Source organism: Sceloporus occidentalis, unplaced genomic scaffold, assembly GCF_023333645.1.
Source record: "Sceloporus occidentalis isolate IW3139 unplaced genomic scaffold, rSceOcc1.0.p SCAF_63, whole genome shotgun sequence".
Taxonomy (NCBI): domain Eukaryota; kingdom Metazoa; phylum Chordata; class Lepidosauria; order Squamata; family Phrynosomatidae; genus Sceloporus; species Sceloporus occidentalis.
The window spans coordinates 3,308,045-3,320,623 of record NW_028317043.1 but is presented as its reverse complement, the minus strand read 5'-3'; the positions used below and the strand labels follow the sequence as shown (position 1 = coordinate 3,320,623).

Here is a 12,579-nt window from a genome sequence, read left to right as displayed (position 1 = left end):
GTAGAGTAACGCGCTCATCTTAAGTTTGGGAACATCTCCGTAATACATACCCTTGATTCCGAACGTCACCTTTTCCAGATATCCCAGTGAAGATATCAGCTTTCTGCTGACGGTTATTCAGTGTTCAGCATGCTCTGGACTAATTTCCAGCTCGATACACCTACTAAACTCAGTGGGTATGCTCAAACTATTTACCGCTATCAATCATAAAGCTGAATGGGGAACTCGAGTTACATATTTTCCACCGCTGGAAGAACTAATCTGAGTTCAAGAGACCCTGTGGGGTGTGACAGGCCCTGCTGGAGTCCATGAAGACCCTTATGCTGTCTTATCACATATACAGCGATAAGGCATGCAGGACTGCAGAGCGCTTCTTTCTGATCATTGTACAATCAGCTACAGGGGAGAAGAGTGTTAGACTGAATTTATACCTCTTCCAAAGAAATTAAAGTTGTAATAAAAAAAAAAGGAACCTCATTGATGTCACCATCAAGCAATGTTCCATCTAATTTTTCTTAGGTGGCGTGCGCAGAAAATTTATCTTGTGCAAAAATGTTCCCAGAGCCAAAATTTTGTGCGCACGATATCCGCGCTGCATAAAGTATCAAAAAAATATTATATATTTTTTTTTATTGGGAAAAACTGTTGTGCGCACAATTTTTAGACGTGTGCGCTCCTAAAAATGCTATGTGCGCGCGCACAGCTTAGAGGGAACACTGCCATCAAGTCAGTAAAAAAATAAGAATAAAAAAAAATGTAAACGCATTCCAATATATTGTAGCCCACACAACTAAAAAAAACCCAACAAATTAACAGATTAAAAAAAATATCCCTCTGCCAAAAGTACAAAAAAAAAAAACAAAAAAAAAAAACCTGTAGTACATACAAAAGTGTTTTGGCCATCCAAAACATAAAAACACAGCAACAACACTAAAAAAAACCAAAAAATTTGCCTTATTATGCTTTTTTTGTTGATTAGGTGACTGCAGGGAATTTACTAAATTGGGGAATGAATTCAGATTTTTTTTTTTAAATATATCATAAAATGCAAGTCCCAGGAATGAGCGAAAATAAATAAATGAGACGTTACCAGGGGCTCCCGGTTTTTAACCAGTCGGATAATTTTCACGGAGTCTTCATCGCTGTCAATATCATCAGGCATTGGGGGGAGAACGGGATCATAACTCTTCTGGGCCACAGTGTCATGTACGGAGAGAAGAGCCTGCAAGAAAATGACAGTTTAGCTCACAAGTCTCATATTGGCTCAGTGGAAATCATATTGCAAAGTTTTGGCTGTGAAATAAATAATTATTTTTGCTATTTTTACGGTTTCTAAGCCCAGGTGATTCGGGGGTTTTATGTCTGCGGTTATTATCCAATCCTAAATTTTAGGAGAGAGATTCAGCTCCTATAGAATGATTAATACAATGCAATAGAACAATAAGGGCCCTATAGAACGTTCTGGAGGGCAACATCCAACTCCTGATCTTTGAGTTGGACTACAATGCTCTAGAACCCAAGCTGAGGTCGACATGTCGGCAGCGGATGGCACCAAACAGTTTTACTTTATTATGGATATGAAATCAACTATTATAGGATTCCGTGAAACGATCCAATGTTTTCTTTCCTAATATATTTCTTTTAACTAATAAGAAAATTAAACAAAATCAATGGGAAGATAAACAGCGGATCCAATGTTACAGATATTTCCCTTACAAAATGGGAAACTGCCCAAGTACTATAAATCAAATCCGAAATAAAATGGTGTACCAGGGATACTGGCGAGGAGGCGAGCAGAAGGAATCCGGTTTAATTATAATCTAGAATGCCAATCATTCACAAGTTGTGATTGTGCCAGAAAAAAAAAAAAAAAAAAAAAAAAAAAAAAAAATCGGGACAACATAATTGGCCCAAGCCAAGGGAAATAAGCAGAATTTAATTTGATATTTATTTAGTTTGGGAAAATACGGTTAGCCGCAAGCTGGATAAGTCGGTAAAGCAATCCAGACAGGAACAACTAAGTTGATTTGCTGTGAAACGTTAGACACAAATTTATTTGGAAAAAGACTATCTTCTGGATATTGTTCAATTATTGCATTTACTACTGAATGATCCCTCTTCAGCACATCTAAATTATCCAAAATCATGCTATATTTCTACACAGGCATAATTTAGAGGTATTCTGTGAAATGGTATGTGAATTTTGAAACTGTGTATTTAAGCGCACTATTTAACTAAAATGTGTGATTGGCTGAATAGCGAACATAGGGGTTATTCATTAAAGTGGGAGCCCGAAGGATGGTTGAACCCGGTGTAAAGGTTAAACTCATCCGCCATCATTCTAAATATATTAGCCAAGGACACCGCCGCGTCAGCAAACCTTCACCCCAACTTCAAACCAAACACTGCGGCTCATGCAACAGGCGCCCCAACAACGAGTATTTCTTTAAGGTTGTGTGTATTTGTGCAGAAACACTGACCGTGTCCTCTGGATTCAAAGAATACATTGTATAAATGTCATAATAATGTACAATTTAAAAACATACTGTATGTGTATGTAAAACAGAGAGAGGAAACATTATGATAAAATAACAGACAGCGCGGGTTACTCTTGAAGTTCCATCATCTCCGATCATCAGGAGGGATACTAAATCCGCAGCACTTCTCAGCTTTAACCTTCCTTGCAGCAAAATGGGTCAGTTTAATGACACCGAGTATATTGCGTTCTGAAAATGTATCTGGTGCACATATGTTGACTATGAAATCAAAATATTACAAACTTTTTGACCCTGCCCAAAAAATTGCTAATACATTCTTTAAAAAACTCTCTCTGAATTAACTATGCATTATGCAGGGCCGACTCAGTCCCGGCGGCAGAAAAGGTCTCTGGTGTTGGACCATCAGAATGCGCCGTGATATAGAGGAGTTGCAAACAAGGTGTGTGTGAAATTATAACAACATGCGTACCCGCAGCTCCTCCTTAGTACTCCTCACAGTGCTATTAAAACAAGAATAATGGATACCGGTAGGGAAGCGCAGGGTAAAACAATGTGAAAATATCGTATCCAGGACAATCTAAAATGCAGTCCTTTCCAATGATCTGTGTAAAAGAAATGATACCATGACAGTATAGCAAGTAAAAAATGTGGCCCCTATTTATTGGAGCAACTTACAAGAAGTGAAGGCTCACGAAGTGAGCTACAACAGCATAAAAGCCAAGGCAGCCCACGAGGAATCCTCTGGTAAGTGATATTAGTGGATGGAGATTCACCAGGTGCTGTCCTGGCTTCCTCAGGAGACAAATTTGCTGACCAAAAATAAATAGTAGTGCCGGTTACTATTAATCGATTTATTTTTGATTTTAACCCCTTAAGGACCGGGCTCATTTTTCGTTTTGTACCCTGTGGGACCGAGGCTGTTTTAATACTTTTGTGGTGCTTGTGTTCAGCTGTAATTTTCTCCTCACCCATTTAGTGTACCCACATAAGTTATATATTGTTTTTTTCAGGACAAGATGGGCTTTCTTCAGATACCATTATTTTGATCGTATCATCTTATTTACTATAAACAAAATAAAAAAAACATGGTGAAAAATTGAAAAAATACACATTTTATGACTTTTATTTGAAAAATCTTTTACTCACCTAAAAAAGCAAGTAAAAAAACTAGCTAAATAGATTCTACTACTTGTCCTGAGTTTAGAAATACCCAATGTTTTTATGTTTTTTTGCTGTTTTTTGTAAGTTATAGGGCAATAAGTACAAGCAGCGTTTTATGATTTCCAAACCTTTTTTAACAAATCTGGTCATTCTGCCTCCATCTCCTCTTTGGAACATCTTTGAAGCCGGTTAACTCAATTTAACCCATTCAAATCATATATTTTTGAAAACTAGACACCCCAGGGTATTCCAAATGCTGTTATTTTAACCCTTTCCATGCACCAATTATAGAACTACACTTTGTCAAACTTTGTAATAGTAATTTTTTTTTATTTTTTTTCACACAAATTGTACTTTAGTTATAGATATACAGGTCCTGGTATATGCCACTGTCAAACAACCCCCCAATGTGTGTTCAGGAACATCTCCTGAGTGCAGTGATACCCGACATGCATGGATTTGTCGTGTTGTTTGAGATTTAAAATGCCACATTTGGGAAGTGCGCTTTTTTTGTCCATTTTGGTCAGTCTGTTTTTACCCCATCAGCCATTTTTTTTAATTTATTAGACACCCCTTGGGTATTTGAAGTGCTTTTATTTTAACTCTTTGTTGAGATTTTTGAGAAATTTTAGCACTTGCTCAAAATAATAAACTTTATTTTTTTATTTTATTTTTTTAATACTTTTTTTTTTTATATTTTTTTTTACACATTTTGCTGGATGGTTCATCTAGTGACATCACTGCATAATTATTTTTAAATGTTAGCACTTTTAATTTTTTCCATATTTTTTTTTTTTTTTTATATTTTACTAATCACATTGTGATTAGAAAGCTGGGCTCCATTGACTTGCATGGTTGAATGCAGTACCTGTATTCAACCTGCAAGTGGAGCCAGAGTTCTCTAGACCATCTAGCAAACTTTAAAAACTTGTTTGTTGCTTTTACAGGGCGGCCGCCATCTTATTGATGGCGAAGAACGCCGGCAGCTGCGGCTGTGACCGCTCTCCGGAGCGGTCACAGCCCACCCAGAGGTAAGTGTTTGGTGTCGCTGGATGCCTCCTGATCGAGGCATTCCAGCGACACCATTTAACTTTTAAAACGGGCGTCCGCCGCCATACAATGTATGGCGGTTGTTGACGCCTCGGGGAGGGGCCAGACATGGCCCCCGATGCCGATCTCGGCGTTACTGAATGCCTCGACATCGAGGCATTACAGTAACGCCGTTTAAGCGAAGAAAGTGATCGTTGATCACTTTCTAAGCTTATTTAACTTTTTGACGGTTCAGGACCGTCAAAGGTCATTTAGTGACCTTCATGTCATGACGGTCCCGAACCGGCAAAGGTCGCGAAGGGGTTAAAGGGAAAATGGGCGGGGAGTGGGGCGTGTCAAGACCCCCTCCCGCGACCCGGAGAAGCGATCCAGGATATGACATACGATGGACATGCAATGCCGGGCAAAGAGTAAACTATGGAGGACCGTGCCGACTGATCTCCCTTTCAGCAGCGGAGTTAGAGGTAGCCTGGTCTTCCAACAGGGCAACAAGCGAGGCACAATTCACAATATGCCACACAGAGGCAAGATGGCAGCTTCTATACCCCAACAGATGTAACTTTTATATAAACAAAAGCAAATGACAGTTCTGCTTTCATTATTAATATTAGTCCCTAAAAGGCATAATAAACTGTAAATAAATGAATACTTTAATGGGGAGTTTCTGTAGGTTAATTAGCATACTAATATCATACATTTTTATAATTTTCTATTATCTAAGCCTTAGCGTGCTGTTATAAAGTGGACATTCTGTGTCTTAATCCCAGTATTATTTTAGACGGCTAAAAGACATTACCATACATCTCGGCCTCTGCCTTTTGCTTATTCCCCGTTTACATTTCACTAAATTGTTTGTAACCAGATATTTTAAAATACATGACATTTTAATAACTTTTAAAAACACTGGCTATTAAAGCCGAAAAAGCTTCTATTTTTTTTTTTTATAAGGAAATGCAAGTGAACCGCTGGTTTTAGCGCTGTTGAAAATAAATACTGCCCAGAAAATGTCATTTAGCAGAAAAGATTCAGTCCATTTACAGTCAGCGAAAATAAAAAAAGAAAAACTCGAGTTACCCCTGGATACGAAGTGGGGTTTGAAATTACAGATCACTTTGAAGAAAATGTATTTCTCCATACAGTCCAAGACTGAAGCCCGAGAACAGTTCAAATATTAATTGCGGATATAATACAACAAAACATGTCCAATGCCTAACATTATTTAACCCACTCAGTGCCAGAGGGGTAAACGCACAGGAGCTACTGATACTTGCTCTAGCACAAAGCCAATAATAGCAATAACCAGTATTAAACATTAAGGTGCAATAAATGAAAATAGTATAAATTATATACTTTGTTTGCCCAAGACAAGTAGGTTCATTAAAGAGGCAACAGAGCTGCTGGCTGGATGATAATGAGAGAGGGCATCGACGGATTCTCCGTAAAGCAGCACGAGAATCTGATGGCCATATATCCGTCTCTTCTTCTACTAGAAGTCTAAGATTTATTTAGTGATTAGACCATGGGGTCAGTATTTTTTGTATCATGAAAAGAAGAGAGCTGTCAAGAGAGGCAGCATTTACACCATGACTGGGCCATTTCTATGCTCATTTTATGGGTTTTCTACGGAATGCTTTTCGGGGAATGTGCTCTACATGATGGGTAGGGTACATTGACTATGTCGTCCCCTAAACATACCCTCAGACTGCTTTGGCTATCTGGCTGGGCTTGGTCCGAGATAAAGCAGTATCTGAAATGCAAGTATGACCGTTGGAGACTATGGCTATACGCTGCCGATACTGTCTGACGTGACGTATATCGCGTCTCAGAAATGTCTGGGTTCTCAAATCATGTCTATTTTTTCCAAAGGGTGCAGGATGGGGGGCACGTGTTGAATCCGGTGGGGCACACACTCAACCCCTGCACAAGAAAAGTGGTAAAAACCCTTAGCTGCCTGACCTACCCTTTAAACTGCCCATCTGTCAAACAATGGTAGTCTGTAGCTTTAAGGAAAAGGGCAAAGCGTTTCCATCTGTTCTAGATGGCAAGAATATAGCACACATTTTTCCTTTAAATACTACATCCAGATGATACATTCATAAGCAGATGACAGCTAAACATTAACGTGAGTGCTCGCTCTCTTTTATAAGTTTATAAAAACATCTACCTGGTTATAATTTTAAGACGTTAAGCGTCCATCTAATTGTGTTTCTTTTAATAGCAACCTTATGTGGTCCAGCTGTGCACCTGTCATCGCTGGTTAAATGATACAGCATGAAACGCAGCGACTCCAGGGTTCTGAGCACAAACGCAGCATTGTTCCATCAGACCGAGGAGGCGGATAAGGCACCGGCCAGACGTGGATCTCTAGATCCAAAATGCTCAGGTTGGTATCCGTTGTATTATAAAGAGCCGCAGAATGTTACACAGAACATGTGATCTCGGTCATGCTGGTTTGCTTAATCCCAGTACATATTAAACACATTATTCTATGCATTATATTATCTTTTTCTCACAATCAGGTAATTCATCGCCACTCTGCCAGCCATTGCATTTCTGCCCTCATGCTGGTCAATATTCTCACTCGTTGCGTACTTGGCCCTGCTCTGTTCTTCATCAATTATAAGAATGCATACAGAGTAACTAAGCTGGGGTAGATCGGTATATTGAGGTTAAACTTGGTGAAAAAGGTGATCATTCTCACATAACAAACCAGGATTTATCAGAAAAGAAACAAGTTAAACCAGAAAAAAAAATTGGTTTCTTTTCCAAACAAAACATGAGTCTTCTTAAACAAAATGTGTGATTTCCGTGAATGTAATTTCACAGCAGTTTGTACAGAGCCCTCGTTCTGAAGAGCATATTCTGCCCAGATTTTTTATAATGGTTCAAAACCAGATATTGTATATCCTATTTGAGCTCGATATGCGTTAACAGACATCTAGCGACAAAGTGAATCGGCACTTGTCCCAGTTCCACCATTATAGACCCATACAGTTCCGAGTAATGTCCTGACAGAAGATATTACGCAGAACTAAAATACACATTTAAAGGGTATGGTAACATTTTCCAGTAAAAATAAGTCTTAGAAACCAAAAAAAAAAGTGACCACAGGAATTTCCCCTGAAAAGTCTACAATGTAGCTGGATATAATGTAGCTGGGGATGTAATTTACTCGTATGCAATGTTCTAAATGAATCCTCACCACTTATCCATTTTAGAAAATAAAAACTACTGATTAACGAGATGTTTCTGAGTCTGGGATATGGGAGACCTTTGAGAGGACCAATGTTCACTGAGTAAAATGTACCACGCAAGCTTTCAGGACCTTTGACGTAGAAGAAGGGTATGGAATGGATATCTGAAGGTACCTCTGAAGTTTTGAAGGCTACCTGCTGTTGGTTTAGATAGTCACCTCTAAAATTTTAGTTTCACAGCTCTACAGATCTGGGTCACTAATATTTATCTCAAGTCAACAATAGCTGACTTGCTAGTGACATCACCCCGCTACACAGGAAACACCGTCACTTCTTTTAGCTACAGCTACGTGGGTCTCACCTTGAGTGAACCGCGGCGTATGCTTATTTTCAGAAGAACAAAAAACAACTCGCATCAAATCCACCAGTCCAAACACTCATATTTTCTTCACTGGCTGAAATCTGTCACAACATATTAATTTAGAGGTTACAGTCCATCAACCGTACGTTATTTTGGGATGGATATGGAAAAGCGATCTCTCTCATTTTTCTTTTTCAAAGGACACAGTACCAAAAAAGAATAAATAATACAGTTGGCTTCCAAATAAATAATCCACTTTAAAAGAGAAAAAGAATTCAGTTAATGGACATTTTGTGTGTGTCTTGCAGGTGTAACGTGTCCTCACCTTGAGATTTGGTTTTGACAGGAGTTTCAACAGTTCTCTGATCTCGCTGTTCAGCGGTTTGCTCTGGAGTTCTTCAGCCAGCTGTGAACGAGACAGAATTGACACCAAGAACATTAGCTGAGTATTGTCTCACCCGGTGCCTCTGTGACAACCGAGAATCTATCTTGTTTGAGATTATTGCTTTCCAGTGTGCTCAAACAGAAGCCAGCATGAGCACAAACAGACTATTAATCATTGCTTTTTTCTGTTCTGGGCCCCTGTGGACCTGACTGAAGCCAGTTCTTTCAGCTGAGTTTAAGTCAAGTAATCGAATCTGGCACCGGAGTAGTCAGATCACATTCTGATTTATGGTTACAAGGGCAAAGCCCGGCACTTCATTTAGGTAAATCGTTCTTTGCGTGCAGACAAAGGCCTGCTTGTAAAACGACTGGATCAATCTTTGACACTGACTGTTCAGACACAAATATAAAGAAGAAGCTGCTTCTGAATGAGGTGGTGAAATCGGCTCTGCTTCCAAAAAGCCACAGAGGATGTGCTGTTAGAAACCCAGGTAAGGAAGAAAAATGCCCCAAAGATTGAGAGCTCGCTGTCTCTCTTGCTATGTTTACACGTACATGTAAGTAAAGCCATGTAACAGCAGGGCAGTTCCGACATGCGCATAAAACGAACCGGCTTCAGGTCCTGTCGTTTCCAACCCTTGGCTCCTTTTAACTTTATCTACATTTAACAAATTTAATGAGGCCCCCTCTATGTGGTTAAAATCTAGATATTAAGCAAATACAACACTTTAGATGTAACCAGAGGCAGAGATTCTACTTGCTGAGCACAAAACTGGATCTAATCCACTAGAAGCCGGTCACCGACCATACAGGAGCCAAGGGAGCCAATACAATGCAACCAGACCAGCGGTGTTAAGGGAGGGGCCGACAGCACCCTATGGACACAGTCTGGGGGCTCTCAGACTCCGGTGGCCCCCGGTGTGTTACAGCGTAACATAGCAGCAGGAGGGTACGAGGAGTGGAGCCTGGCCGCTAACCTTTTTGTTTTGGTGGGTGGGCGAGGGAGCGATGTACCTGGGTGTGGAGAAGGCTCTTAATCTGGCACTGCCTGTCTGTCTCAAAACTATGAATAAGCCTCACTATCTTATTACAAATAAACATTTCCCGTAGGTATCAAATATCCCAGTGGAAGTCTCAGACGGAGATACTATTTTAAGGCTTTTATCCAGTGAATACAGTGTCATTTCTATGCTTGCTCTATGGTGGGTATGCCCGTTCCTGCAGTCCTCCGTGATACAGCCATGCTCTCTCTAATTACAGATTCCTGGCTCTGCTTGTAAACCGCATGTTACTGTAACCTCTCTAATACCTTTCGAGGCTATAGATAAAACGGTTCATGTCTGCACGCTGCTACTAGAATGTACTGGCAAGTCACACAAAGCGCATTCATCCAGGCAGACATTTTTCCTTATAATGGGCAAAATTTGTCCACCTTTTTGAACACAGTGGAATGAGTACGGGGAGGGCGATATAATTCAAAACCAACATTTCCTGGCATGTGGCAAACAATATTTCATATGGAATGTGTGTATATAACACAGCGCTATGTTATGGGGATGATGAAGTTCATGAATGGAAATGTGGCTGTATTCAGAGTTGGCTATAGCTCTGCAGATATGAATTTTTAAACATAAATGAAAGTCCGAAGAAACAAATACCATTCGTTACATAAACAACACGTTTCCAATGCAGTTTTTACCATTACTAGGGTTTTTAAAATGAGAAGCATTTTGAGCTCCAGAAGGTATGTGACATGGTGGGTTATCTCATTAACAGTGAGTTTTATTTAAATAGGCATTATAACGGGTCAATAGAGTCCTTTATGCAAGAGAAACTCTCCAGCGCAGGCCCCTCACTGTCTAGTGAACAAGCTCCATATACTACAGGAAAAAGGTGAAAGCCTCTGGGAGATGCTTAGGTTATTGACATTAGTATGTGTGTGCGCGTGTGAATGTATATGTATGTGTGTGCGCGTGTGAATGTATATGTGTGTGTGCGCGTGTGAATGTATATGTATGTGTGTGCGCGCGTGTGAATGTATATGTATGTGTGTGCGCGTGTGAATGTATATGTATGTGTGCTTGCGTGTGAATGTATATGTATGTATGCGTGCGTGCAAACGTATATGTATGTGTGCTTGCAAACGTATATGTGCGTGTGAATGTATATGTGCGTGCGTGTGAGTGTATGTGCATGTGTTTGCACGTCTGTACATGTCCGCCTGTATGTATATGTATGTGTGTGTGTGCGCACGTGAGAATGTATGTGTGTCCGTGTGTACGTATATGTATGTGCGCGTGTGTTTTAAAAGGTGAATAGCTCCTCCACTGAATAAATCCATGTTTTATTTTCTAATTCCCAATGACAGTAGACCCCGATGTTCATAAATATACGTATATATACAGCATATGTAATTGTTTTGGATTAGTTTACTACTTTCAATCTAGGAGGTCATGGAAAAATAGAAATATGAATTTTAAAAATACATATGATAAGGGCTAAAATTAAACCACAACGTAAGCCTCTCCAAGAACCGCAACTGGAACACAACTATAAATTTTCTCGGTTGTGGATTACACGGGATTTCTTTTTCTAATGGGTTACGTCTAAGTCTCCGGCGTAGGAACGGTGTCCGGATACATGCCAGGGGGATTAGATCCCTGTCAAACCTTTTAAATAGTTCAAAACAAACACTGACCCCTCCAAGCTTGAGATGACCGCAAAACTTTGGGGAACTTCCCCTTTAGCGCTCGTAGAGTTAACAATAATTTTTAGGCAAAAATGCCAAGTGCTATTGTATTACTAGGAGAACACCAATTTCCATGCCTTTGACCAACATTTGTGAACGAGGCCAATTCTACGAGGGAACATATTTCTTCTGCAGTTTTGTGAGCTGATTTAAGAAGCTGTAACAGAAGATGTGCAAAGTCGTCAAAGTGGTTGATTTTTTTCCCTCTTTGAGATGTTTTATGTTCACTAATGTACATGATGTTTTGTTTCTTAATCTAGTGTTGGATAGTCACCACTTTGTTTAATCCCCGGCTGTCCCTTGCCAAGAAATGGGGGGGGGGAAGGATGGTAAATGGATTCCAATATATTCAAGCATTACGTAATTTCAAAAGATATATGAAATGTATGAAATAGACGGCTGAAAAAGAGAATTTTGAATTGAAATATATGTATATATACATACACATACATACATATGCGCACACGAGGGTGGTAAATTAATGGAACAGCTTCCTAGCAGAAGTGGTAGGGCTACCATTGTAAGGGAATTTAAACATGTGGACGTAAAGCTATCCTAAATCTAGAACAAGACTAAGAACTGAAGAGGTCCTAATCTTTATAGAGTAGACGAGCAGAATGCCTCATCAGTCATCTAGTGCTATAAGAACAAGGAGGTCCTCTTTCTTCTCGATTAAGGGTAGTCTGCACAAAACATCCACGAGAACAAGTAGGGGATCCCTGCACTTCCAAAAAATATCAAGCATGGCTGGCGGATTCCTCCGATACGACTAAACATACGATAAGAGATCAGCGTACTCGTGGGACGTGGATAACCCAGAAAGCATGTTAACAGATGCGAACATCTATCCTATACAGATGACTCCATAAACCAAACCCCTGCTCTCTTCTTTTCTATTCTACTATGTTGTCCATGACAAGTGCAGCTGTGTAAGGATAAGGATATGATATGTTCATTAACTAATAAATGTATCCTGTAATAGTAATACAAATTAATACATTTTAAAGTGTGTTAAAAAATAGTATAGTGCGTTATACTGCAGGGCATACAAAGAGTTACTATCTTGTTAGCTATGGATTCCCAATATCTTTAGGTGTTTTCTTGGGGGCGATCTGCACTCTATCTTACATGGATAGGATTTCGATGGACAGTTCTCTGAAGACATAGCAAGACCAATAAGAT

General features: G+C 39.6%; 1 protein-coding gene across 1 annotated transcript in view; it reads right to left on the bottom strand.

The window, feature by feature from the left end:
• LOC149287193 (MAGUK p55 subfamily member 7) overlaps nucleotides 1-12,579 on the bottom strand; it is an 86,642-nt gene that overhangs the window by 51,410 nt on the left and 22,653 nt on the right. Inside the window, exons 4-5 of the mRNA XM_089493186.1 lie at nucleotides 8,590-8,670; nucleotides 1,091-1,222 (exon numbers count right to left, since the gene is read on the bottom strand). Coding sequence (XP_089349312.1) covers nucleotides 1,091-1,222; nucleotides 8,590-8,670 — 213 coding nt within the window. The remainder of the gene's footprint in view (nucleotides 1-1,090; nucleotides 1,223-8,589; nucleotides 8,671-12,579) is intronic.